Source organism: Macaca thibetana, chromosome 7, assembly GCF_024542745.1.
Source record: "Macaca thibetana thibetana isolate TM-01 chromosome 7, ASM2454274v1, whole genome shotgun sequence".
Classification (NCBI taxonomy): domain Eukaryota; kingdom Metazoa; phylum Chordata; class Mammalia; order Primates; family Cercopithecidae; genus Macaca; species Macaca thibetana.
In genome coordinates, this window is record NC_065584.1 from 158,625,314 (window position 1) to 158,653,161 (window position 27,848).

Here is a 27,848-nt window from a genome sequence, read left to right on the forward strand (position 1 = left end):
TTCTAGATATTTCATATAAGTGGAATTGTTACCAGTAGACGGTCTTGACCGCAAGTTGTTCAGGTTCTTGGCGTTTTGAACAAAGAATTGGACAAAATGCACAGCAAAGCAAGGAAAGAATGAAGCAATGAAAGCAGAGATTTATTGAAAATGAAAGTACACTCCACAGGGTGGGATGGGTTGGAGCAGGGCTCAAGGGCCCAAGTTACAGAATCTTCTGGGTTCCAAATATGCCCTAGAGGTTTCCCATTGGCCACTTGGTGTTCACCCCATTGGTTGTAGAAAGCAACCAATCAGAGGTGCTTTCAATTTTCCATCTGCCAGGCAGGAAATGGGGTGTTTTGCAAAGAGAGTAGCCTCTGGTCCTTTTGTTACTTGGGCGTGGAGAGTTCGGGTTTTCCTTTGGATTTAGTTCTAGGAAGTCAGAGGGAATCGGCCTTAGGTTCCCTGCCTCCAGACCCTATTCTGCCTCAGAATCATTCAGTATTTGACCTTTTGTGTGTGGCTTATTTCACTTAGCATAATGTCATTGAGGTCCATCTATGTTGTAGCATGATCAGAATTTCATTTCTTTCTAATGCTGAATAATATTCCATTATATGTGTAGACCACATTTTGTTTATCTATTCATCTGTTGATGGATACTTGGATTGTTTCTACATTTTGACTATTGTGAATAATGTTGCTCTGGACATTGTTGTACAAGTATCTGTTTGGGTCCTTGTTTTTAGATCTTTTGGTTATATATGTAAGAGTGAAATTGCTGGGTCATATGATTGTTCCATGCTTACCTCTTTGATGAACCCCCAAACTGTGCATTAAGCACTTTATATGAGGTTGGTACTTACTGTATCTACCTTCCAAACTGAGTTCCTTGAAGGCAGAATGTATCCTATACCTCTTATATCTCAGGGCCTAGTACTGTGTGTGATGAGAAGTAGATGCTCAATAAATGGTGCAGTGAGAGCAGGAGGGCCTGAATAAGTGGGAGTATTGGGGTGCTGATAAGCCAGGGTTTTGCATCATCCAATGACTGGCTGGAATGGAATATGAGGTCCTACTCCAGGCTCCAGCTGTAAGGGTGGTTGGCCAGTGGGTGGGGGCTCTTGGGACTTCTCCAGGCCTCACCCGCCTCTCTGGTCCCCCAGCAAGCCCCCTCTCCGGAGGAGGAGTTCCAGTTTCTGCGCTGCCAGCAATGCCAGGCTGAAGCCAAGTGCCCGAAGCTGCTGCCTTGTCTGCACACGCTGTGCTCAGGATGCCTGGAGGAGTCGGGCATGCAGTGCCCCATCTGCCAGGCGCCCTGGCCCCTAGGTGCAGACACGCCTGCCCTGGATAACGTCTTTTTCGAGAGTCTGCAACGGCGCCTGTCGGTGTACCGGCAGATTGTGGATGCACAGGCTGCGTGCATCCGCTGCAAAGAGTCCGCCGACTTCTGGTGCTTTGAGTGCGAGCAGCTCCTCTGCGCCAAGTGCTTCGAGGCACACCAGTGGTTCCTCAAGCACGAGGCCCGGCCCTTAGCAGAGCTGCGCAACCAGTCCGTGCGTGAGTTCCTGGATGGCACCCGCAAGACCAACAATATCTTCTGCTCCAACCCCAACCACCGCACCCCTACACTGACCAGGTGAGTGGGCTGGCACAGGGTGGGATGGTGCATCCAAGAACCAGGTAGAGGTGAGAGGAGCAAAGATCCAAAGAGTCACACAGCTGAGGACAAGGAGCTTCTGGGGCCTTGCAACTCTAAATGTGGTCTGCAGATATGCAGCATCCGTGGTGACGACCGCAGTTTATGCTGCCAGTCCCCACGCAGGTGGATAGTAAGTTTCCAGTTTCCTCCTGTAATAAATAATGCTGCAGAATCATCTTTGCATTGTTATCCAGTAATTTCTTCAGGATAAATTTTTAGAAGTGCCACTGCTGGCTGTAGGGGGACAGAAATTCTACATTTGATACATGTTACCAAACTGCCCTTTAGAAAGTCTTTGAGTGAAATTTTCCATGAGCGCTGACAGAGAATCTCAGTAAGGCTGGATTCTAGGATCAGAGGCAGGTAGGTAGTTTCTGTCTGAAAAGTTGAGACCATTAACACCAGGCAGTGCTATCTGAGAGTGTCTGTATGGGAAAAAAAAAATCACATCCAGTTGTAATTGTTTTTATTAAACAGATTTTAATTCAGTTTTTTAATAGGTAATACATTTGTACAGTTCACGAACAAAATTTATAAAGAGGAGAGAGAGAGTGCAGTCTTCTGTCCATCCTCAACTGTCTAATTCCCACTACTTCTCCCTCTTCCCATCCACAGGTAGTTTTGAATGTTTCTTCTGAGAGTTTCTTTATGACTATATATGCAGGTAGCAGCAGTCTTATCAGGTCCTATTTTCCCTCTTTTAGCCAAAATGGTAGCATAACTATGTGAACTTTCAACCATCAGAAATAGATTGTTTATAGAAGGCTCTTCTTGGTTCTTAGGGATCCACTTGCAAAATGGAAGCATTTTTCGCTTGTTTTTGACAACTCAGAACTATATATGGCTAAACCACATACCTGCTAAACTACATATCTGCTAAACTGAGTGTGGTTTGTTTCCTGCTTTAGGATAAACTTCCCCCACTATCAGAATAAGCTTTCCCCTCCGACTTCTCAACAGCTGGTATCACCACATTTCTTAGCTTGTTGTAAAGGTTGAGTGGCTTTCCACTTGTTTATTGGCCATTGTGTTTCTTCATTTGTGAATAGCCTGTTTAGGTCCTTTGCCTGTTGTTGTTGTTGTTTCCTTTGAGGAATTAAGGGATTAATTAAGGAATTCAGGAACAAATTCCTCGAAGGAAAAAAATTTATGCGTTTCTTTTGCTCTTACAATTTGTGCAGTTTTAAAACTTACATATTCATTGGATTTTGATTGAAATTGCAATAAATTAGGGGAAATTGGCTTTATCTCTGGTTATATCTTTTGGATTTAAAAATTTTTTTTAATTTTTTTTTTTTTTTGAAATAGAGTCTCCCTGTGTCACCCAGGCTGGAGTGCAGTGGCGCGATCTTGGCTTACTGCAACCTTCGCCTCCTGGGTTCAAGCAATTCTCCTGCCTTAGCCTCCCAAGTAGCTGGGATTACAGGTGCATACCACCATGCCTGGCTAATTTTTTGGTATTTTTAGTAGAGACAAGGTTTCACTATATTGGTCAGGCTGGTCTCCTGACCTCAGGTGATCCACCTGCGTTGGCCTCCCAAAGTTCTGGGATTACAGGCGTGAGCCACCGCACCCAGCCTTATACTAATTTCTTAATGAATTTGTAAGCTTTCATGTTTTGAACATGATAATGCAGCCATCCCACGGGATCCATGGGAGACTGGTTCAAATTCATAGATGCTCAAGTCTGTGATATAAAATGGCATAGTATTTGTATATAACCTCTACACATCCTCCTGTATGCTTTATTTTTTATTTTATTTTTATTTTTTGAGACAGGGTCTTGCTCTGTCGCCCAGGCTGGGGTGCAGTGCTGCACTCGTGGCTCACTGCAGCCTCAGTCTCCTGGGGTTCAAACAATCCTCCCACTTCAGCCTCCAGATTATATGGGACTACAGGTGTGCACCACCACGCTCAGCTAATTTTTAATTTTTTTTGTAAAGACAGGGTTTCGCCACATTGCCCAGGCTGGTCTTGAGAATTCTTGGGCTCAAGCAACAACCCTCCCACATAGGCCTCTCAAAGTGCTGGGATTACACGTGTGAGCCACTGTACCCAGTCTCTCCTTGTATACTTTAAATCATCTCTAGATTACTTATAATGCCTAATACAGTGTAAATGCTATGTAAAGAGTTGTTTTACTATATTTTTGAATTTGTATTATTTTTTATTGTGGTCCTTTTTTTTATTGATTTTTTTTTTCCCTGAATATTTTTGATCCAAGATTTGTTGAATCCACAGGTGTGTAACCTGCAGATACTGAGGGCCAACTGTACATATAAATTATTTAACATAGTGCCTGGCACATATTAAATACTCAATGAATGTTAAAATTCTATTATAATTTCTCTGCTCTAGAACAGTTTGAAGAATATAAGAAATTTAAGCTTATAAAAGTTTTTTGAAAAACCATCTTGGAACTGGTGCCTTTTTTATAGTAGATTTTTGAGAACTTTTCCCATTTTTACCATGGAATTAGTCTGTTCTGGTTCTTGTGTCAGATTTTTGGAAAATTTTCCAGTTCACCCTGAGTTATCTTTCATAATTTAAAAATCTCAGCCAGGTGCGGTGGCTCACGCCTGTAATCCCAGCACTTTGGGAGGCCGAGGTGGACAGATCACGAGGTCAGGAGATTGAGACCAAAGTGGCTAATACGGTGAAACCCCATCTCTACTAAAAATACAAAAAATTAGCCAGGCATCGTGGCGGGTGCCTGTAGTCCCAGCTACTCGGGAGGCTGAGGCAGGAGAATGGACTGAACCCAGGAGGCGGAGCTTGCAGTGAGCCGAGATCGTGCCACTGCACTCCATCCTGGGCGACAGAGAGACTCCGTCTCAAAAAAAAAAAAAAAAAAAAATCCTCTATGTCTGTAACTGTACCCCCTTTTTTTATTTCTGATGTTGTATATTTGTGGTTTAGTGGTCTTTTCAAAGTACTGTACTTTTAGTCTTTCCTGAGATTGCTTACTGATTTTAATATTTTCCTGCTTTCTGTTTGGTCATTTTATTATTTTTGTCATTTTCTTCCTTCTAACTTTTGTCATTATTCATTTTCTAGCTTCTTGAACTTATAATTCATTTATTTGCAATCTTTATTGTTTAATAATAATAACTTTTTTTTTTTTTTTTTTTTTTTTGAGACAGAGTCTCCTTCTGTAACCCAGGCTGGAGTGCAGTGGTATGATCTTGGCTCACTGCAACCTGTGCCTCCTGGGTTCAAGTGATTCTCCTGCCTCAGCCTCCCCAGTAGCTGAGACTACAGGTGCCCACCACCACGCCTGGCAAATTTTTTTATTTTTATTAGAGACGGGGTTTTCCCATGTTGACCAGGCTGGTCTCGAACTCCTGGCCTCAAGTGATCCACCCGCCTCAGTCTCCCAAAGTTCTGGGATTACAGGCATGAGCTACAATGCCTGCCTAATAATAACTTTTTTAAGGCATAAGTTTTCTGTATATGGCTTTGGCTGTATGCCATAACTTTGATAATTTTATGAGTGTTCTTATAGTCAATCATTTCTCAAATATCATTTCAGTCTTTTATTAAAAAGGTTCTCTTGCTTAAGGTCAAGAGTTCGAGATCAGCCTGGGCAACATGGCAAGACCTCATCTTTACAAAAAATAAAAAAAATTAGCCAGGCATGTTAGGTGGTACATGCTTGTAGTCCCAGTTATTTGGGAGGTTGAGGCAGGAGGGTTACTTGAACCTGGGAATTTGAGCCTGCAATGAGCTGTGACGGTGCCACTTCACTCTAACCTGAGCATCAGAGCCAGACCCTGACTCGAAAAAGGAAAAAATTTTTTTTCTTTTGAAAAGTTTTAGAGAAGAGTGTTTTCTAAAATTTTCAAGTGGTTTGTGATGTTTGGTTTCTCGCTCTGTCACCCAGGCTGGCATGTGGTGGTGCGATTTCATACTTGCTAATTTCTGCTCTATGGCCAGTTTATACAGTTTGTATGAGTTCTACATCTAAGACTATATTGAGATTTTCTTAGTGGCCTAGGATATTCCTTGGACTCACATATTCCTAGCAATAATCCTTAGAGTTGAAAAGTTGTATTTGTTGTACAGTACACACATATATATAATATACAAATATATGTATATATAATGTATATATGCATATATATGTGTATATCCATATATATGTAAGTTCTAGTGCTTGTGTGTGTGTGTATCTACACTCTATTGAAACTTTCTACTTTTCTTTCTTTTTTTTTTTTTTTTGAGACGGAGTCTTGCTCTGTTGCCCAGGTTGGCGTGCAGTGGCGTGATCTTGGCTCACTGCAGCCTCCTCCTGTGGGGTTCAAGTGATTCTCCTGCCTCAGCCTCCTGAGTAGCTGGGACTACAGGCGCGTGCCACCACGCCCGGCTAAGTTTTTTTTGTATTTTTAGTAGAGATGGGGTTTTACCATGTTGACCAGGATGGTCTCGATCTCCTGACTTTGTGATCCACCTGCCTCAGCCTCCCAAAGCACTGGAATTACAGGAGTGAGACATCACCCCTGGCCAAAACTTTCTACCTTTCTTTCCATTCTGTTTCACCAATTCTCTAAATAATAATTACAGAGTGGTAACTTCCCCATTAAAACATATATATAGGCTGGACATGGTGGCTTCCACCTGTAATCCCAACACTTTGGGAGGCCAAGGCTGGTGGATTGATTGAGCCCACGAGTTTGAGGCCAGCCTGGGCAATATGGCGAAACCCCGACTCTACAAAAAAATACAAAAATTAGCTGGGCATGGTGGCACGTGCCTCTCGTCCCAGCTATTCGGGAGGTGGAGGTATTCCTCAGAGAGGATCACCTGAGCCTGGCAGTTCAAGGATGCGGTGAGCCATGATCACGCCACTGCACTCCAGCCTGGGTGACAGAATGAGACTCTTGTCTTAAAAAAAAAAAAAAGGGCCAGGTGTGGTGGCTCACACCTGTAATCTCAGCACTTTGGGAGGCTGAGGCGGGTGGATCATGAGGTCAGGAGTTCAAGACCAGCCCGACCAACATGGTGAACCCCGCCTCTATTAAAAACACAAAAATCAGCCGGGCGTGGTGGTGGGCGTCTGTAATCCCAGCTACTCAGGAGGCTGAGGCAGGAGAATCGCTTAAAACCAGAAGGTGGAGGTTGCAGTGAGCCGAGATTGTACCACTGCACTCCAGCCTGGGCAACAAGAACGAAACTCTGTCTCAAAAAAAAAAAAAAGTGCGTATACACACACACGCACATGCGCACTCTAGAACCTATCTCATCTATCACCACAAAGAGTAGAATATAACTGTTCTTCCAGACAAAATAAAACATTTAGCACACTTTTATAATTTTTCTTCTTCCCTCTTCCCTCTCACTTTCAGATTTAGTTGAAATAATGTGAACTTTTAGTTCCAGATTACTACCAAATTTTTAATTTTTTTTTTCTATTGTAAGCATCCTTTCTGAACAGGTATTAAGCTTCATGGTCATATTACAACCCACCTGTTAGCCATACCTTAGACTTTAATTGGATTCATTGCTCAACATAATTTTTCCTATAGCTTTTCTTCCCCTTTCTTGAATTATTTAAGGTGATTAATTTTCCATTTGACAGGAATACTCCATCAAGTAATTAAAAAAAATTATTCCAGAGTTTACTTTCTGAGACCTTAAGTGTCTTTACTTGTATGTCCTTCTTTTCTGTCACATATGAGGGAAAGTTTAGGTGTAAAATTCTGAGGTCACAATCACAGTGCTTTTACCTCAGAATGTATAAACCTTGCTTCACAGATTTCTAGTCTGGTGTTGCAGATGAGAAGTCCAGTTATGGTCTATTTTTTTCTCTGTGAGTATACTTTTTAGAGATGGGATCTCACTCTGTCACCCAGGCTGGAATGTAGTGGTGCAGTCAGAGCTCACCATAGCCTCAAACTCCTGGGCTCAAGCAATCCTCCCACCTTGGCCTCCCAAGTAGCCAGGACTACAGGCACCTGCCACCACGCCTGGCTAATAAATATAGTTGGATGGTTTTCATTTGTTTATTTGTTTGTTTAGAGACAGGGTCTTGCTTTGTTGCCCAAGCTGGTGTGCAGTGGTGTGATCATAGCTTACCATAACCTCGAACTCCTGGACTCAAGAGATCTGCCAGCCTTAGTCTCTGAGTAGCTAGGACTACAGGTGCCTGCCACCATGCCTGGCTAATTTTTAAAATTTTGTATAGAAATAGGATCTCACTCTATTGCCCAGGCTGGTCTAAACTCCTGACTTCAAGTGATCCTCCTGCCTTAAACACCCAAAGCACTGGGATTACAAGCTTGAGCCCATGCCCAGCCTGCTAAAGATCTTTATATAATTTTTTCTTTTTTCAATAATCTTCTGTCACCATTGTTGATCTGAAAAACTCAAGTCTTTCTTCAGCTTTTCAGCTCAGGGAAATTATATTTTGCTATTTATTTATTTATTTATTTATTTATTTGAGATAGAGTCTCACTCTTGGAATATAGTAGCATGATCTCAGTTCCTTGCAACCTTTGCCTCCCAGGCTCAAGCAATTCTCATGCCTCAGCTTCTCAAGTAGCTGAGACTACAGAAGTGCGCCATTACACCTGGCTAATTCTTGCGTTTTCTTTTTAGTAGAGACAAGGTTTTGCCATATTAACCAGGCTGGTCTTGAATTCCTGGCCTCAAGTGATCTGCCCGCCTTGGCCTCCCGAAGTGCTGGGATTATAGGCATGAGCCACTGTGCCTGGCCATACTTTTTAATGTACTCATAGCCCTTCATTTGTTTAATTTATTATTTATTTATTTATTTTAGACATGGTCTCACTCTGTCACCCACGCTGGAGTGCAGTGGCACGATTGTGACTCACTGCAACCTCCGCCTCCCAGGTTCAAGCGATTTTCCTGCCTCAGCCTCCTGAGTAGCTGGGACTACAGGTGCGCACCACCATGCCCAGCTAATTTTTGTATTATTAGTAGAGACGGTGTTTCACCATATTGGCCAGGCTGTTCTCGAACTCCTGACCTTGTGATCCACTCACCTCGGCCTCCCAAAGTGCTGGTATTACAGGTGTGAGCCACTGCACCTGGCCCATTTGTTTATTTTTAAAATGTTTACTACTGTTGTTATATGGATATTGGAACTCCAAGAACATATTTTGCATCTTTTAATTTTTTTCCCCATTAATTCTGTTGCTTTGCCCTTTTTCCCCGAGATTCTCTGAGCGCTCCTTGAATTGTTTTTCTAACTTGCCAGCTCATCTTTTCACAGCTGACTCCATTCTTCTATCTGCTACCCCTGTTGAATTGTTGTGGGTTTTTCCCCCCCAGCAATCTTTTTTTTTTTTTTTTGGTTGCCAAAAGAGCTTAATGCTGTCAGGATGCTTTTTCTTGGCAGCCTGTTCTTGTTTTCTCACTGTAATATGTTCTTAAGTCTCCCTGAAAAACACACTTCGCATTTACAGAGGTGTATGTTTCCTACATGATCCCCTTTTCAATGGGGACTTGCTCAGTTTGGTTGTTGATTCTCTTCATAGTTGTCCTGCGGTCTGTGTTGTCTGCTCCCATGTAAAGACTGACATCCAGATTGTTCAGTGTTTGTAGCTAGCGTGGGCTGGCAGCAGTTGTGTAAAGCACAATTTATACCCCACACTCAATCCCTGCAGTGGAACAGGGCCGCTCCCCGCGAGTCCCAGATGGTGTCAGCTTGTAAGTAGTCCCACCTCTACTGTGGGGGTCAGAGGTGGATTTCTCCCTATTAAGGATGGAGAAAGCCTTTTGTCTGTACCCATTTTAGATGTCCAGCTAGGTCCCTGTAAATTAGACTCACAAGATACAGATTCACAAGAGAAAAGCAGGCTGGGTGCGCCTGTAGTCCCAGCACTTTGGAAGGCCGAGGTGGGTGGATCACCTGAGGTCAGGAGTTTGAGACCAGCCTGACCAACATGGCGAAACCTCATCTCTACTAAAAATACAAAATTTAGCCAGGCGTGGTGGCACACACCTGTAATCCCAGCTACTCAGGAGGCTGAGGCAGGAGAACTGCTTGAACCCTGGAGGTGGAGCTGCAGTGAGCCGAGATCACACCACTGCCCTCCAGCCTGGGTGACAGAGCGAGACTCTGTCTCCAAAAAAAAAAAAAAAGAGAGAGAAAACCAGGAGCATTTTAGCATGTGCATCTAGCATGGGTATCACATCTAGCATGGGAATTGTGCATATACATGGGAGTATCCAGAGATGAGTAACTCAAAGCATTGGTTAGAACTTCAGCTTACATAGCATCTTAATGAAAGAAAAGGAAATGTTTAAAGAAGTGGCAGGATTGGCCGGGTGCGGTGGCTCACGCCTGTAATCCCAGCACTTTGGGAGGTCGAGGTGGGCAGATCACGAGATCAAGACCATCCTGGCTAACATGGTGAAACCCCATCTCTACTAAAAATGCAAAACATTAGCCAGGCGTGGTGGCGGGCACCTGTAGTCCCAGCTACTTGGGAGGCTGAGGCAGGAGAATTGCTTGAACCCGAGAGGCAGAGGTTGCAGCAAGCCGACATGGTGCCACTGCACTCCAGCCTGGGTGACAGAGTGAGACTCCGTCGCAAAAAAAAAAAGGAAAAAAAGAAGTGGCAGGATAAAAGAAAGGGGTTTTAGGCTTGCAAAGGTGGCAAACTTTAGGAAGTTGTGTTTCTGTTTTGCATTGCTAGAAGGAATACCTGAGGCTGGGTAATTTATAAAGAAGAGAGGTTTTTTTGGCTCATGTTCTGCATGCTGTACAAGCGTGGCACCAGAAACCTGCTTGGCCTCAGGTGAGGCTGCAGGTAGGTTTTAATCGTGGCAGAAGGTGAAGGGGGAACAGGCGTGTCGCATGGCAACGGAGCGAGAGAGAGAGAGAGAGAGAGAGAGAGAGAGAGAGGGAGAGAGAGAGAGAGGGAGGAAGCTGGAGAAGGAGGTGTCAGGTGCCTTTAAATAACCGGCTCTCCCATGAACTACCAGAGAGAGAATTGTGGCCCCAAGCCATTCATAAGGGATCCACCCTCATGACCCAAAACACCTCCCACTAGACCCCGCCTCCAACACTGGAGGTCACATTTCAACGGGAGATTTGGCAAATATACTTACTAATGGAGTAAGGTTTGTTTGTGCAGGCCTACTTGGCGCCAGCTTTCCATCTTCGCGGCTGTAAAACTTCCCTGAGAGAGGAGATTTATGCAGTTCTTGTTTCTCAGAAGTTTCTGCTTTTAGTCATAAGAGCAAAGAGCGTAACAGTCAAAAGAGTTTCTGTTTTTAGTCATAAGCTCTTAGAAGGCTCCTTTCTGTATCTGTTGGTTTTCATTTGCCTGCAGCTCAGAACAATCACATGCCAAAGTGGCATATTTTGGAGTGGTATATTTTTATCCCCTATGTCAGGTACAATGAGCAGGGAAGGGTCAGCCAGCAAGAGGGCAGGATTCCTGTTCTTTCAGCACGATGCATGGCCTTAAAAATCCTGAAAAATCATATGCTCCCACTCCCATTTCACACTGCTTCACAATTTACCAGTGGTTACTGGATAAACTCAACTTATTTTTTCTGCACAAAACCTCAATGCCATAAATAAAAGCTCACAACTTCCTCTGGTCCCAAGTCAATTAGCAGCCACCTCGCTCTTTGACACTGATCTGATTTAGAGCTCACACTGGGGAGCAGCCCCAGAGGTGGCTTTAAACCTGGGACTTGGGGTGTCTGCCCTGGGGCCATTGGTATTTGCTCCACATGCCTGTGGAGTCCATTCTTTCATGTTCATGTCACACCTACTGTGTGGCATGTTCTTTACTAGGGGCTGGGATAGAAATACGAATGGACACAGCACCTCCTTGAGGTCACAGCCTGGTAAACAGATCAGCCATTAACATCGAGGCGGCAGGGTTCTGTGCAGAAGGCTGCGTGACTTTGCTGTCTATTGTGACTGTGTTTTGATAGTTGCCTTTGTCACACTGTCTTCTGTGTTAGGTTTGGCCTCAGCAGCATGCCTTATCTGGCACAGGGCCGACATCCTGTTTGTGCTCAGTCAGTTGTGGAAGGAAGAAGGCAGGCAGGCACAAAGGTGGCTGAGCTCAGAAAAGGCCACTTACCCTGCTGGGATTGGCTGGGGAAGGCGGCTTCCAAGAGGCCATCACACTTAGTGTGATGTATAAGGAAAGAGAAAGGTTATAGACAGGAGGGACCGCAGGGGCAAGGAAGGGGCACTAGTGAGTCTGCAGCATTTCAGGAACTGCAATAGAAGGTTGATGTGAGGGCAGGCACTGGAAAGGTGAGTTGGGGTCAGACGTGGCAGGCTTGGAAGGAGTTAGGACTCTATGCTGCAATTTCCAGAACACTCAGTGTTGTCAGCTTTCTCCTTTGTCATGCCTTCATACCACCTAATCGTCTCACCAGTGACTATCCTCTGGAAGACAATGGGAATGGGACCCTGTGGTGGGCTCTACTGAAAATCCATTGATGGGGCCGAGCGCGGTGGCTCACGCCTGTAATTCCAGCACTTTGGAAGGCCGAGGCAGGCGGATCATGAGGTCAGGAGATCGAGACCATCCTGGCTAACATGGTGAAACCCCGTCTCTACTAAAAATACAAAAAAATTAGCCGGGCATGGTGGTGGGCACCTGTAGTCCCAGCTACTTGGGAGGCTGAGGCAGGAGAATGGTGTGAACCGGGAGGCAGAGCTTGCAGGGAGCCAAGATTGTGCCACTGCACTCCAACCTGGGCGACAGAGTGAGACTGTCTCAAAAAGAAAAAAAGAAAACCCATTGATGGGTGTTGAGGAGTGGTAGGATGGATGATCAGACCCTCTCTCTGCACTCTGGTACTTTGACAAAAGTGGGCAAGTTTGGGAACAGGGAGATCAGAATTTCTTTGGCTGCATACTTATTTATATTTCACCCCATTCCATGGAGAATTTGAGGGGACTTGCCACCAGATGTGGGATACATATCCAATAGAAACTGAAGCAAAGAATCTGGAGAAGGGAAAGGGAGCCTCATGAGTACCCTAGGTCTTAGGTTCAGGTGGGGGTGAGACCTGCAAGAATGCAGAGAGGGAGGGGTGTGGAGACGGCTGCAGTCCCACACTGCCAGCACTTGCCTGACCAGACGTGCTCTGGAGTGCTTCCACCCAAGAATGCAGAGATGGCTGCGGTCTCACACTGCCAGCACTTGCCTGACCGGACATTCTCAGGAGTGCTTCCACCCAAGCATAGTGTGGGTCTAGGGCTGCAGGTGGAGCTGAGTCTTATCTGTGTCTGGGTGTCAGATCCTAAAGTTTGCTGGATGGAGTGCGGGAGTTAATCCAGGGCCATCAAAGCCTGCAGCCAGAAAGAACTTGAGTTATCATTAATTGGAGGAAACAAAAGGCCTATTAATCAAGTTTAAGAGGTGTGGTTGGAGGATCAGTACCCATGCCTGCTTGGTGCTCTCTTGGTGCCCTCTGTGAAGTTAGCGGTAAATTGCATTTTACTGGGGATTGATGATATTATTGGGATTGCTTCCTGGCCTGCCAGGAGCATTACATGGGCAGAAGAAAGGCTGCTGCCAGGAGCTGGGTAACATGATGGAAGATGTGGACAATAAATGACCCATTTCCAAGTTTTTTATGAACTTACCTCGAAGGTAGATTTGTAGAATAGTATGTGGATAAAAGGGGTTTTCCTCCTGGTCTCCTTTGATGTTTTGGAGAAAGAAGCAAGAAGTTTACTTATTTATTTGTTTATTTTTGAGACAGTATCTTGATCTGTCACCCAGGCTGGAGTGCAGTGGCACAGTCATGGCTCGCTGCAGCCTCAACCTTCCAGGTTCAAGTGATCCTCCTACCTTAGCCTTCCTAGTTTGTAGAGATGAGTTTTCACCATGTTGCCCAGGTTGGTCTCGAACTCCTGGGCTCCACCCACCTCGGCTTCTCAAAGTGCTGGAATTACAGGCTTGAGCCACCATGCCCAGCCAGAAGCAGGGAATTTGAAGCAGCCCAAGCCAAGATCAGGATGAGGGCTGGCGCTCCTTTCTGCAGCTGTGGGAGTGGGCTTTGCTATTCACAGACGGAGGCCTGGGACATTTTAGAACAATTTGGGGTTTTTTCGTTTTGTTTTTTTGAGACAGGGGCTCGCTCTGTCATCCAGGCTGGAGTGCAGTGGTGCGATTACAGCTTACTGAAGCCTTGACCTCCCAGGCCCTAGTTATCCTCCCACCTCAGACCCCCAAGTATAATAGCTGGGACTACAGACATGCACCACTAGGCCCAGCTAATTTTCTTTCTTTCTTTTTTTTTTTTTTTTGTAGAGATGGGATTTCACTATGTTCCCTAGGCTGGTCTCAAACTACTGAGCTCAGGCAATCCACCTGCCTGGGCCTCTCAAAGTGCTGGGATTACAGGCGTGAACCACTGTGCCCAACCTTTAGAACGATTTTTAACAAGACTTGAAATTAACAAGCTTTTGGCATAGTGGTGCACGCCTGTAGTCCCAGCTACTAGGGAGACTGAGGTGTGAGGATCACTTGAGCCTGAGACGTTGAGGCTGCAGTAAGCCATAAATCATGCCATTGCACTCCACACTCCAGTCTGGGCAAGAGAGCGAGGGCTTGTCTCCAAAAAAAAAAAAAAAAAGAAATTAACAAGCTTTTCTCATTGATTGCTAACTGATACAATTAAAAACTAACTATTAATAGAACCACGGCCAGCCAGCCAGACAGCCATTGAGCAATCACTTATTAAGCATCTATTTCATGACTGGTATTATGATAGCTATTGCCAGATGAAAAAGAATGCCTGCCTTTGAAGCTTGAATTTGTGGAGAGTTTCAGCCTATGGATAATTTGCATGTGTGTGCAACCTTGTACTCTATGGCAAGAACCCAGAGGTCCCAGAAGACACGTTCAGATCAAGTGCTGTGGCAGTTTTAAGAAGGGAAAACTTGTGTTTATGTGGGAGGGTCAGGGAAACCCTGATATTTTAGCGTTTCAGCTACACCTTGAAGAGGTTTATTTGTCTCTCTAAGTTGCATCTAAAACAAACTATAAATTAGTGACTTTTTTTAGTAGGTTAAGCAAAAGCTGAATTGATGGCTGATGTAAGTGAATCGGGGTCAAGCTGGCCTCTGACCTGACCGATTAGATACTCAGATTGTGTCACCAGGAGGTACTTTCTCTGTATGTCTTGTGACCTGGCTTTCTTCCAAGACTGGTCCATTCACAGAAGGGTTAACTCCTCATGGGTGCCAGATGTTTGCAACAGCTCCAGAGGTTACGCCCTCAGCCCCAGATTCAAGGGGAAGAGAGTGTGACTCTCTCCCAGCATTCCAAGCTAAATCTCAGTGTGTCTTTGATTGGGTCAGGTTCCTCTCCCTGCAAGGGTGGCTAAGGCTAGGGGGGTTCTCAGATTAGCTTAAGCCTGAGTCATATGCTCCCCCAAAGCTCATGGACTGAGAACAGGAATGTGTGGCTACCTAAAGGCAAAGTCCAGTTTCATATTGGTACAAGAAGAAAGAAGAATGTGCCTTCAATACATCTTAGAAAAAATGTCCAGTAGCCACTGTAAATGAAAGCAAAGAAGAAAAAAAACACTCCAGGTGTATGGAAGGCAGTGGAACAGAAACTGAAGTGCAGGGGACAGGTTTGAAGCCAGCCTCAAGTGAAACAACACCCTCACCTCTTGGTACCTGGGTAAACTCTCTTCAATAGAAAGCCATCCTTTTCCAACCAGGTTAGGAAATGGGCTGTTGGGGCTGCATTCGGCCTTTCCTTTTAACAAAGTAGAGCACTATCCTGCCATTTGAGATGTTTTTCCTGTGTTATTCTTATAATTCCCACACCCTCCTGTAAGATTATTAGGAAGAGAGAGCTGTTCCCTTTGTACAAACAAGGTGAGAGGCCAGAGAGTTAACAGGAGCTTCCCAAAAGGAAGAGCTTGCGGGAGCCAGGGCCAGAACAGGATGCAGGATTTCCTGATTGCAGAATGGGTGCCCCTTTCCTACTCCTGCTGGACTCTACATTCAGGCAGCCCAAAGCTAACGACTGCACTGAGTTGCAAAAATAATTCTAACAGTTGTTTCTTAAGAATTTAGAGTGTATCTTAAGTAAGCATGCAATTTAAGCAATGTTGAACTTAATTTTCCCTGACTTTTACAGAAGATAAAGAAACTAAAGTAAAATTAGACTTGCTGAACTTCAAAGAAATCATTCTTCATCTTAAAATATTTTCCTAAAAGATCCCTCTAAGATTAAGGAAAAAAACCGCAAGACATTAAGAGGTTGCAGTCATACTGTTTTTTTGTTTTGTTTTGTTTTTTGAAACAGAGTCTCACTCTGTCGCCCAGGCTGGAGTGCAGTGGCATGATTTCGGCTCAGGGCAACGTCTGCCTCCCGGGTTCAAGCGATTCTCCTGCCTCAGCCTCTCGAGTAGCTGGAATTACAGGCGTGCACCAATAAGCCCAGCTAACTGTTTTGGGGTTTTTGGGTTTTTGTTTTGTTTTTGTTTTTGTTTTTGAGACAGAGTCTCACTCCATTGCCCAGGCTGGAGTGCAGTGGCGCGATGTCGGCTTGCTGCAACCTCTGCCTCCTGGATTCAAGCAATTCTCCTGCCTCAGCCTCCCAAGTAGCTGGGATTACAGGCTCCTGCCACCACTCCTGGCTAATTTTGTATTTTTAGTAGAGATGGGGTTTCTCCATCTTGGCCAGGCTGGTCTTGAACTCCTGACCTCGTGATCCACCCACCTCTGCGTCCCAAAGTGCTGAGATTACAGGCGTGAACCACTGTGCCCGGCCATTTTTTTGTATTTTTAGTGGAGACGGGGTTTCGCCATGTTGGCCAGACTGGTCTCGAACTCCTGATTTCAGGTGATCCACCCACCTCAGCCTCCCAAAGTTCTGGGATTACAGGCAGGAGCCACCATGCCCAGCCTCATATCGTTTGTTTTTAATGAAACGCTTCTATTTTACATGGTAGTAACTGAGTCTCTGCAATGAAAGATCAAGATGGTTGGCTTCCATCCTTCTCGTTTTGGTTCCATGTCAATAGGACTATAAGGTTCACCACTGGTCTTTTTACTTTAACATCACTTTTCCCAAGTTGTGTATTTTCATTGAGCTCTTAATTGGATAGATGTTATCAATAAGCAATTTTTTTTTTTTTCAAGAAGAACTTCTTTGTTCTGAATTCCTTGAGTCTCTTGGTGTTGAGAATGTCTCTGGGTTACTCTGATACTTGAATAATATCTTGGCTGGGTATAATATTCTTGGTCACAATCACTTTCAAAATTTTGTAGATGCTGCTGCCTTGTCTTCCAGCATCAACTGTTCATTAGGACAGCTCTGGGGCCAAACTGACTTGCTTTTTCTGTCTTTTTTTTTTTTTTTTTTTTGAGGTGGAGTCTCGCCCTGTCGCCCAGGCTGGAGTGCAGTGGCCGGATCTCAGCTCACTGCAAGCTCCGCCTCCCGGGTTTATGCCATTCTCCTGCCTCAGCCTCCCGAGTAGCTGGGACTACAGGCGCCCGCCACCTCGCCCGGCTAGTTTTTTGTATTTTTTAGTAGAGACGGGGTTTCACCATGTTAGCCAGGATGGTCTCGATCTCCTGACCTCGTGATCCGCCCGTCTCGGCCTCCCAAAGTGCTGGGATTACAGGCTTGAGCCACCGCGCCCGGCCGCTTTTTCTGTCTTGATGCCTAAAGATATTTTTTATTCTTGAAATTTATTAATTTAACCAAGCTGTCTTGGTGTTGAACATTTTGTATCAAATTATTCTGGAACTTAGCATGCTCCTTCAATCTAAAAATGCTCTTTATTTCAATTGCTTAAATTGCTTCTCCTCCGTCTTCCTTTTCTTCCTTCTCATTTTCTTTTTCTTGCTCTATTACCAATAGTATTGCAATTTGTAATTTATTAACTTTAGGTTTGTTCAGTTTAGTAATATAACAGTACTACTACCATTTGGGGGGGGGGACTTACTTAATGACTATTGAATGAGTAACCAAGATTAGAACCACCATATACATTCACTTGATACATATTTTTATAAAAGTGCTTGAGAATATCAGAATTATTTATGTCACATAAGGAGTTACTGCTTGTTTTCTGTGTCACCAGATTATATTAATATTTAATGATTAATTCTACTCTTTGAATTTTGTAACAAATTCCTGCTGTGGCATATTTTGCAATTTGGTTATGTTCTGCCAAAGCTGTAAGAGTTGGTGAGGTGTGTCAAAATTGGCATGACTGAATAGAAGAGCTGTCCGTTCTCACGATATGTTACTTAACTCATATATTGCTATGTTATTTTTATCTTACTCATCAAATTATCTTTTTTCTTATACATGGCTTTAATTAATGATTATTTTAGGTATTTCCATCTCTTGACATTTCATGTACTGAAAATAGATCAGATTTAAATAAAAGCTTGATAATCAGTATTTATGTGATAAACTTTGTCTTATTTCTTGCAACATTTACCAGCATGTAAATCCAAATTGAATATTGGTTAATGTTCACCAATATTCAATACTATATAATTGTAGTGTATTGTTATGAAAGTCAATGAATTTCCCCCAATGATGTACTTTGTTCCAAAATTTGAATCTCCTTTAATAACGTATAACACATATGATGCTTAAAAAATTTCTCACCGCTGACACTATTTGGATTGTACTTATGACGGGCATACTGGCCATTACCTCAGCATATGAGGATAAGCATATTTTAGAAATACCATGCTGGTGGCACTGGGGAGAGCTGATTAGAGCTGGAGAGACCAGAGGCAGGGAGGCCTCTTAGGACATCGTGCTCAAGGAGATAAGCAATAATCGAGGCAAGAAGAGAGGCAGTAGCAGTGGGAACTGCTGGGACAGGTTTAGGAGTCAGCATTCTGCCTTAATCATCTTTATACCCTTGCCCCATGCCTAGACCTAGATGGTACTCAGTAAGTTTTTTGGGTTTTTTTTGAGATGGAGTCTCACTCTGTCTCCCAGGCAGGAGTGCAGTGGCATAATCTCAGCTCACTGCAACCTCCGCCTTCCGGGTTCAAGTGATTCTCTTACCTCAGCCTCCCGAGTAGCTGGGATTACAGGCGCCCGCCACCACACTCAGCTAATTTTTGTGTTTTTAGTAGAGATGGGGTTTCACCATGTTGTCCAGGCTGGTCTCAGACTCCTGACCTCAGGTGATCCGCCCGCCTCAGCCTCCCAAAGTGTTGGGATTACAGGCGTGAGCCATCGCGCTCAGTCATAAGTTTTTTAAGTCAATGAAGATAGGATCAAGAAGACTTAATAAAAAATTATTGGGCCAGGTGCTCACACCTGTAATCCCAGCACTTTGGGAGTCCGAGGTGGGTAGATCACAAGGTCAGGAGTTCGAGACCAGCCTGACGAATATGGTGAAACTCCGTCTCTACTAAAAATACAAAAATTAGCCGGGTGTGGCAGCAGACGCCTGTAGTCCCAGCTACTTGGGAGGCTGAGGCAGGAGAATTGCTTGAACCTGGAAGGCAGAGGTTGCAGTGAGCCAAGATCATGCCACTGCACTCTAGCCTGGGTGGCAGAGTGAGACTCTGTCTCAAAAGAAAAAAAAAAAAAATCATTGAAGCCGTAGAGGACAGGGAGGCATCCAGGAGTGGCTGTTGAATGGTCGTGCCATTCCCCACCATAAAGATGGCAGGAGAAACAGGGAACCCATGTGGCAGTGTACCCGCTGCCTATTGAATGAGTGACATGATCCCGAGGAACACTGCCCACCATGGATACACCAGCCATATGCCTTGGGAGCAGGTACCTGTGTAGAAAAGAGTGGAGAAGAAAAAGCACAAACATTCCCTTCCCCATTCCTGGGTGTGGCACCAGCATAAGACAGAAGTGTGAAACAGTGCTTCCTTTCACCGCTTTCCTTGCTGCTTTTCTTTTCTGGTGTCTTCTTCTCTAAGACCTCAGGCTTTCCCCTCTCCAACACCCCTTCTCAACCAATAAATCACTGGAGGGGAGGTCAATAGGAATAATGCATTCACTCTCTTCAAATACCCCAGGCTCTAGAATTACCCATCTCCTCTCCTGGTTTCAGAAATCTTGTTTTTTCAGCGGTGAGATAGCAGGAAACTGATCTGGTGAAATGCGTTCATACTACTGTATAAATGATCGATGGATTCTTTTAACTGTAGTTACTTGAATTTCCAAAAGAGCTGCTCTTTTACCACTCTACCAAAGTGAAGGTGGCAAGTTGCTGCATGGAAGTGGGACAGGTAGAGGAGTGTTTTTGGTCACCATTCAGGTAAGCCAGGTGGTATCAGCTCTCCTTCACTGGTCCTGTTTCATAACATTTTTGCTTCTTGCATTTTAGAGCTACCAGTTCCCTAGAACAGCAGAAATAGCATGCTCCCCTGGCCCAACCAAGAGGTGCGGCTATAGTGGCCTATCTGTACTGGGGAGGGGACACCCCAGATCTGATATTGATAGGTTCACCCAACAGCAGGGATGTCCCGTGCCATGTGTAATACCCCCTCTTCTTTTATGGCTCCAGAATGTCCAGTGACTACACAGCACTGTGCTGAGCCGTTCACATATACCAGCCTATCTTTGTGCTTGTAACAGTCTATGAGGGAAGCATTATTACTCCCATTCTACAGGTGGGAAAATTAAGACTTAGAGAGAAAAGGTAATTTGCTCAAGGCCTTGTAGCTAGAAATTGCAGGAGCTAACACATACCACTCTTGGCATGGCAGTTTAGACATGGACAGCTTTAGGATGGGGAGACTGAAAACCCAGGAAACATGTTGAGGCTTCTATTAAAATACACTACTCAGCCAGGCATAGTAGCTCATGCCTGTAATCCTAACACTTTGGGAGGCCGAGGTGGGTGGATTATGAGGTCAAGAGATTGGGACCATCCTGGCCCACCTGGTGAAACCCTGTCTCTACTAAAAATACAAAAATTAGCTGAGTGTGGTGGTACACACCTGTAGTCCCAGCTACTTGGGAGGCTGAGGCAGGAGAATCGCTTGAACCCAGGAGGCAGAGGTTGCAATGAGCCGAGATCTCGCCACTGCACCCCAGCCTGGTAACAGAGCGAGATTCCGTCTCAAAAAATAAATGAATAAAAATAAATTAATAAATAAATAAATAAAATGAAATGAAATACACTACTCAGGAGGCTGAGGTGAGAGGATCGCATGAGCCCAGGAATTCAAGTCCAGCCTGGGCAACATAGCAAGACCCTGTCTCTGAAAAAAAAATTAACAGTGTGGAGTCATTGCACTGAAGAGTCATAAAGGGGTAAATGAAACAATACATCCCAGAGAAGAGAAAGAGCTTTGTTGTAATACCTAGATGGGAGGTTCTTTGAGTGTTCCCCATTGCTTCCTATTTAAAGTCCAAACTCCTTTACTTAGAATTGATTATAGAAACTTTTGGAAAATCTAAATAGGTGAAAAGGAGGGACGAGAGTAAAAGAGGAAACTACTACTATCACTCTAGACCTTTTCCTTTCCTTTTTGCTATCTCTGTGATCATCTAAAACAAAATGAACAACGCTTACTGTTGTATAACTTGCTTTTCTTATAAATAGTCCTGAATATCTTTCAAAAATATATAGTTTTGATTTTTTTTTTTTTTTTTTGAGATGGAGTCTTGCTCTGTCACCTAGGCTGGAGTGTAGTGGTGCCATCTCGGCTCACTGCAAGCTCCGTCTCCCGGGTTCCCGCCATTCTTCTGCCTCAGCCTCCTGAGTAGCTGGGACTACAGGCACCTGCCACCACGTCCGGCTAATTTTTTTGTATTTTTAGTAGAGACGGGATTTCACCATGTTAGCCAGGATGGTCTCGATCTCCTAACCTCGTGATCCACCTGCCTCGGCCTCCCAAAGTGCTGGGATTACAGGTGTGAGCCACTGTGCCCGGCCTGGTTTCGAATTTTTAAGGCAGTGGCATCTACTGATTGTGTGGTTTCTTTCATTTTTTCAGTAATTATAGTGGCTTTACTATGGCGAGAGTAAATAGTCCACTATGTTTTCTCCTTCGAGATGTAATTTTACACATTTAACTTTGTGATTCATTGGAAGCGTATCTGGACATGAAACAAGAAGCAAAGCTCTAATTTCATTCCTGCCCCCTACCCTCCTCCCTAGCTAATTTCTCTGATTCCAATTGTTGAAAACCCCTTTAATGTCCATCAGTTTGGGCTGCTGGCTGGGCGTGGTGGCTTATGTCTGTGATCCCAGAACTTTGGGAGGCAGGGGCTGGCAGATCACCTGAGGTCAGGAGTTCAAGACCAGCCTGGCCAGCATGGTGAAACCCTGTCTCTACTAAAAATACAAAAAAATTAGCCAGGTGTGGTGGTGCACACCTGTAGTCCTGGCTGCTTAGGAGACTGAGGCAGGAGAATCGCTTGAACCTGGGAGGTGGAAGTTACAATGAGCTGAGATCGCGCCACTGCACTCCAGCCTGGGCGACACAGTGAGACTCTGTCTCAAAAAACAAGAGAAAAAGATGGGTTGCTTTCTTCATTATATAAAATATTACATTTCTATATGCCAGGGACTACATCAGGCCTATCAGGTCTGTTCTACTGATCCTTCTCTTGACTCTTGAACTAGTACCATATTCTCTTAATAATGGCATTTCTGTAATGTGTTATCCCTTCCTTACACTGATTCCTCAAACATTTCTTAGCAGCTGGTCATAGTGGCTTAGACCTGAAATCCCAGCACTCTGGGGGCCAAGGTGGAAGAATCACTTGAGCCTAGGAGTTTGAGACCAGCCTGGGCAAAATGTTGAGACTCTGTCTCTATAAAATTAAATTTTTTTTTCTTAGCTATTTTATCTGTTTGTTCCTTCATATGAAATTTAGAAACCTAGCCAGGCATGGTGGCTTACGCCTGTAATCCTGGCACTTTGGGAGGCCGAGGTGGGCGGATCACCTGAGATCAGGAGTTCGAGACCAGCCTGGCCAACATGGTGAAACCCCATCTCTACTAAAAATACAAAAAAAAAAAAAACAAAAAAAAACCATTAGCGAGGCATGGTGGCTCACACCTGTAGTCCCAGCTACTTGAGAGGCTGAGGCACAAGAATCACTTGAACTCGGGAAGCAGAGGTTGCAGTGAGCCAAGATTGTGCCACTGCACTCCAGCCTGGGCAACAGAGTGAGAACTAGTCTCAAAAAGAAAAAAAAAAAAAAGAAAGAAATTTAGAATACTTTGGTTAAGTTTCAAAAATAATTTAATTGCCTTAAACCTGTTTATTAACTCAAGGAGAATTAATAATTTTATAATATTTAGTCTCTCCTTTTGGGACCTTGATACAGTCTTCTGTTTTTTTAGAATTTATCTCTTAGTAGGTTTTTGTAATTTTCTAGGTATTTTGTACCTTTTTAAAATTAAAAACAAGTTTTTAGAGATGGGGTTCTTGCTATGTTGCCCAGGCTGGCCTTGAACTCCTGGGTATAAGCAATCCTCTCACCTCAGCCTCCCTAGTAGCTGGGACTGTAGGCACACAACCATGGCTTTGTAGAATTTTTTAAATAGCTGCTGTGAATGGGAAGATGGAATTTTCCCCATATTTCTTTTCGTTTGCTTTGCTAAGATAGAATTATGCTATTTTTCTTTCTTAATTATTATGTAATCTAGCCACTTTGGTGAGCAATTTCTTATTAAGTTAGTGGTGTTTTTCCTCATTATTTTGAGTATTCCAGAAGCAAATAAATAATTATTTTGCCTTTCTGAAGATACAGTTAAGTCTGGGTTCTTGTCATGGAGCCCTTCTGGGCAGTTGCCCACTTCACCTCTGCCTCCTCCAAAGTGCCAAGCACACAGTAGGTACTCAGTGAGTGTCCTTTGAATGAAGGTAAAGGAACCGCCTGGCTAAGGTCATTCCTGGCCCTGGGTGGCAGCCCTTTGATTCAGGGTCTGCACCTCAGTCTTACCAGAGGGCTGGGGGCTTTTAGACCCAAGTGTCTGATTCAGGCTGGCCACCTCACAGACACTTGCTACCCATTTCCATGTGGAGTGGGAGCAGGGGCCAGTCTCCCTAAGGAGACCCCATTCAGGACAAAAGAAGCTTAGAAAAAGGACACAGCGGAGGCGATGGCCATCCAGAAGGTCTTGCTCTCTATCCCGCCAGGCTGCCTGAGGCGTGCCCTTCCAGGCTTGGAGCCCTGTCTCCAAGGAAAGGGATCCAACATCAGACACAGCCCCTCTCCCCAAGGGTCCAAGATCCAAAGTGGGAAACTGACAACTGTTTCTTATTCTCCTCCCTTTATTCCTATACCCTATAGAATTGCCCATATTTATTAGTATTCTGTTTTTTGATTTCAAAAAAAGGAATACATTCATACATTCACAAGGCTCAAACATAATCTAAAAAGGTATACAGTGAATGTCTTACTCTACCCTCATTCCACCCATCCTGTAGCCACTTTTAATAATTTGTGTGTCCTTTTAAGATTTATTTATTCAAATACAATCAAATATGAAGATATTCTTATTTTTCCCCATTCTTACACAAAAGGTAGTATCTGATACACACATTTCTGCACCTTGATTTCTAACTTAAAATATATATCATAATAAAACAAATAGTTAGCATTTATTGAACACTCATTGTATGCCAGTCATTTTTCAAACTTTCATCCATATATTTAACTCATTTAATCCTTCCAGTACTCCTATTATTAACCTCATTTCTCCATGGAGAATTTTCCTTATCATTATATAGATTCCTCAGTGGCTTACAGCTACATAGTATTTGTTGTATGGGTGGATCATAATTTATGTAACTAATTGCCTTGTAATGGACATGTGGGTGGCTTCTAATTCTTTGCTATTGTGGACTGTGCTGCAGTGAATAAATTGTATGGATATCATCTTGTTATGTGTGGAGATAGAGCTGTGGAGCAGATCCATAGAAAGAGGATTGCTGGGATAAATGCATTTGTAGTTCTGATGGGTATTGCCAAATTGCCGTCTTCAGAGTTATTAGTTCTTTTCATAATTGCTTAGTATTTCTAATTAAGCGTAGCATTGATGAGCACTGTGTATCAGTCTGGCTGGCTAGTAGGCTCTCTGTTGCTGGTTCCAGAACAAGTTGATCTCAACATGGTCCCAGATGAGACCCTTTCTTCTGGCCTCAGGTGGGCTGACTAATTCCTCTTTTTTTTTTTTTTTCTTTTGGATGGAGTCTTGCTCTGTTGACCAGACTGGAGTACAGTGGTGCTATTTTGGCTCACTGTAACCTCCGCCTCTTGGGTTCAAGCAGTTTTCCCACCTCAGCCTCCCGAGTAGCTGGGATTACTGGCGCAGGCCACCAAGACTTATTCTGAATATCACTGCCGGTGAGGGTAAATTACAGCAATATTTCTGGGGAAGTAACAGTATTTTCCCTGGTAATATTTGAAGAAGCAGCCTTGTAATGGTTAAGAACATGGACTCTGAGCTGGACTACCTGGGTTTTTATATTTTCTTTTTTTTTTTTTTTGAGACGGAGTCTCACTCTGTCGCCCAGACTGGAGTGCAGTGGCCGGATCTGAGCTCACTGCAAGCTCCGCCTCCCGGGTTTACGCCATTCTCCTGCCTCAGCCTCCGGAGTAGCTGGGACTACAGGCGCCCGCCACCTCGCCCGACTAGTTTTTTGTATTTTTTTTTTTAAGTAGAGACGGGGTTTCACCGTGTTAGCCTGGTCTCGTTCTCCTGACCTCGTGATCCGCCCGTCTCGGCCTCCCAAAGTGCTGGGATTACAGGCGTGAGCCACCGCGCCCGGCCGATTTCTTTCTTTTCTTTTTCTTTTTTTTTTTTTTTTTTTTTTGACAAACGTCAATCCCCAAAATTGTAGATATCCAGGTCAGTCATTTAACATGTTCTGTTTCTTCCTCTGGGAAATATGCATAACAATAATTCTCATCCAAGGGGCTCTCGCAAAGGTTAAGTGGCATGGCTGACATGTGTCAAGTCTGTACCATCCTGCAAGCAGCTGCCAGTCTGGCATTTGTGTAAAGCGGTTTCACTGGAGAGAGGTGTGGAAGGGTGCACCCCACAATGCTTACCTGGTGCTTCCTCAGTGAGGAAGGGAAATTCAGAAGTGGTGGAAAGAGATGATTGTCGTTTCGTATATCTTTGTATTGTTTCCCGGATGTTGAAATTGTTACTGTAGTAACTTTTTATACTCGTGTTATTGGTAGTTTGGATACTATCACCATAACCACAAACAATGAATTGGGAAAAGCAGAAACCTAGAAACACGCCATGATTCAAAGTCTGGTAATTTTGGAAAAGGAATTTTATAACGAACGTTTTAAGAGGAAAAAGTCAGGAGAGTCCTAACCCAGGCCAACCTTGTGTGTCCACAGCATCTACTGCCGAGGCTGTTCCAAGCCGCTGTGCTGCTCGTGCGCTCTCCTTGACAGCGGCCACAGTGAGCTCAAGTGCGACATCAGCGCAGAGATCCAGCAGCGACAGGAGGAGCTGGATGCCATGACGCAGGCGCTGCAGGAGCAGGATAGTGCCTTTGGCGCGGTGCACGCGCAGATGCACGCGGCTGTCGGCCAGCTGGGCCGCGCGCGCGCCGAGACCGAGGAGCTGATCCGCGCGCGCGTGCGCGAGGTGGTAGCTCACCTGCAGGCGCAGGAGCGCGAGCTGCTGGAGGCAGTGGACGCACGGTACCAGCGCGACTACAAGGAGATGGCCAGTCGGCTGGGCCGCCTGGACGCTGTGCTGCAGCGCATCCGCACGGGCAGCGCGCTGGTGCAGAGGATGAAGTGCTACGCATCGGACCAGGAGGTGCTGGACATGCACAGTTTCCTGCGCCAGGCGCTCTGCCGCTTGCGCCAGGAGGAACCCCAGAGCCTGCAAGCCGCTGTGCGCACGGACGGTTTTGACGAGTTCAAGGTGCGCCTGCAGGACCTCAGCTCTTGCATCACCCAGGGGACAGGTAAGTACGCAAGCCACCATCCTGGGCGCCCTGTGCCTCTGCTGCACCCTAGGGAAGGCGAGTCAGAAGAGATCGTCTCCATTTGACAGAAAAGGAAACTGGGTTTTTATTCAGTCTTTGGGATTTGGTAAGGTCTTAGGTTCCAGGACACAGGATAAAGGGGAGATAAGGCCCTGACAAAGGGCTGCAGCCACCCAGAGGGGACACGTTTTACTAATTTACAAGACTCTGGATTGACCTAGTGATGACTCATGGGGAACGAAAAACTGCAAAGCTGAGAATCAGACCCAGTATCATTTTGGCGCCAGAGGGACCAACCACTTCAGGAGGTTCTCTTAAGCCACCAGTGTCTCGGAACAGAGAAGTCAATTGGGACCTGGGGTTAGGGTAGAAGGGAGCTAAGAAAACCTCCGGGAGATGATTGGATGCTTACCCAAAACCGTACAGTGGCTCAGTGGAGGAGACCTCTTGTCTCTAGGATGACCTGCTGTCTGACAACCTTTGCACGCCCTGCCTAGTGTTGGGCACTTGAGAGGTAAGGAGACACAGACCAGTTTCTGATCTCAAGGAGCCAGAGCCACATCACATAGCTGGAGAATGAGACAGTGCTCAGCTCTGCAATCCAAATCCGGGAGATGTGGCAGCTGTGTATTAGCTGGAATAAGGGGACTTTCAAAGTAAGGGGTGAGGGGAGTGCACAGGAGGGTCTCCAGGACTCTTTGACTAAATCTCCAAGCTGGAATGTGAGCTCTGAGCAGCTGGTATAGGACGCCCTTACTGGGAAAGGGGAGGGAGGCTACGGAATCTGAAGGCACCTGGGTATGTGCCAGTGACAGAGAGCTTACTTACTTCTCCTGGAGCTGGACATGGATCATAAAGGATAATCTTAGAGGGCCTGGACCTGTGCCTTCTCCACCTAGGCAGTGAGTGTTACCCATATTAAGGAAGTGACGCCACAGAGTTTACACAGCTTGTCTTAGGTGTTATAACTGGGCAGTGGCAGAGAGAAGGATTATTTTATTCTGAAGCATAAGAGATTTAGATTTAATAAAAACCAGCCTGCAGATAAGGAAGATCATGGAGCTCTCACTATATGCAGAGAGTCAGTGAGCTGGGAATGATGGCTTTATGATTGCTCACACTTAGCCTTGCTGGTGGCTCAGAGATGCAGAGAGGTGCACTTGGAGTTTGGAGCCAAAAGCAAGCACTGTAATGCCACCTCTCTTTCCCTTCTGGCTGGGTTCCTGCCCACTGAATTCGAGAGAGCTCTCCTTCCAGCTGCCCCTC

At 44.8% G+C, this 27,848-nt stretch overlaps 2 protein-coding genes across 12 annotated transcripts in view; one reads left to right on the forward strand and one right to left on the reverse strand.

The window, feature by feature from the left end:
• STOML1 (stomatin like 1) overlaps positions 1 to 27,848 on the reverse strand; it is a 158,709-nt gene that overhangs the window by 13,595 nt on the left and 117,266 nt on the right. The window lies entirely within an intron of this gene.
• Positions 1 to 27,848, forward strand: part of PML (PML nuclear body scaffold) — a 52,300-nt gene that overhangs the window by 2,145 nt on the left and 22,307 nt on the right. For all 11 annotated transcript variants that reach the window (XM_050797728.1, XM_050797729.1, XM_050797732.1 and 8 more), the window contains exons 2-3: positions 1,149 to 1,621; positions 25,981 to 26,561. In XM_050797728.1, coding sequence (XP_050653685.1) covers positions 1,149 to 1,621; positions 25,981 to 26,561 — 1,054 coding nt within the window. The remainder of the gene's footprint in view (positions 1 to 1,148; positions 1,622 to 25,980; positions 26,562 to 27,848) is intronic.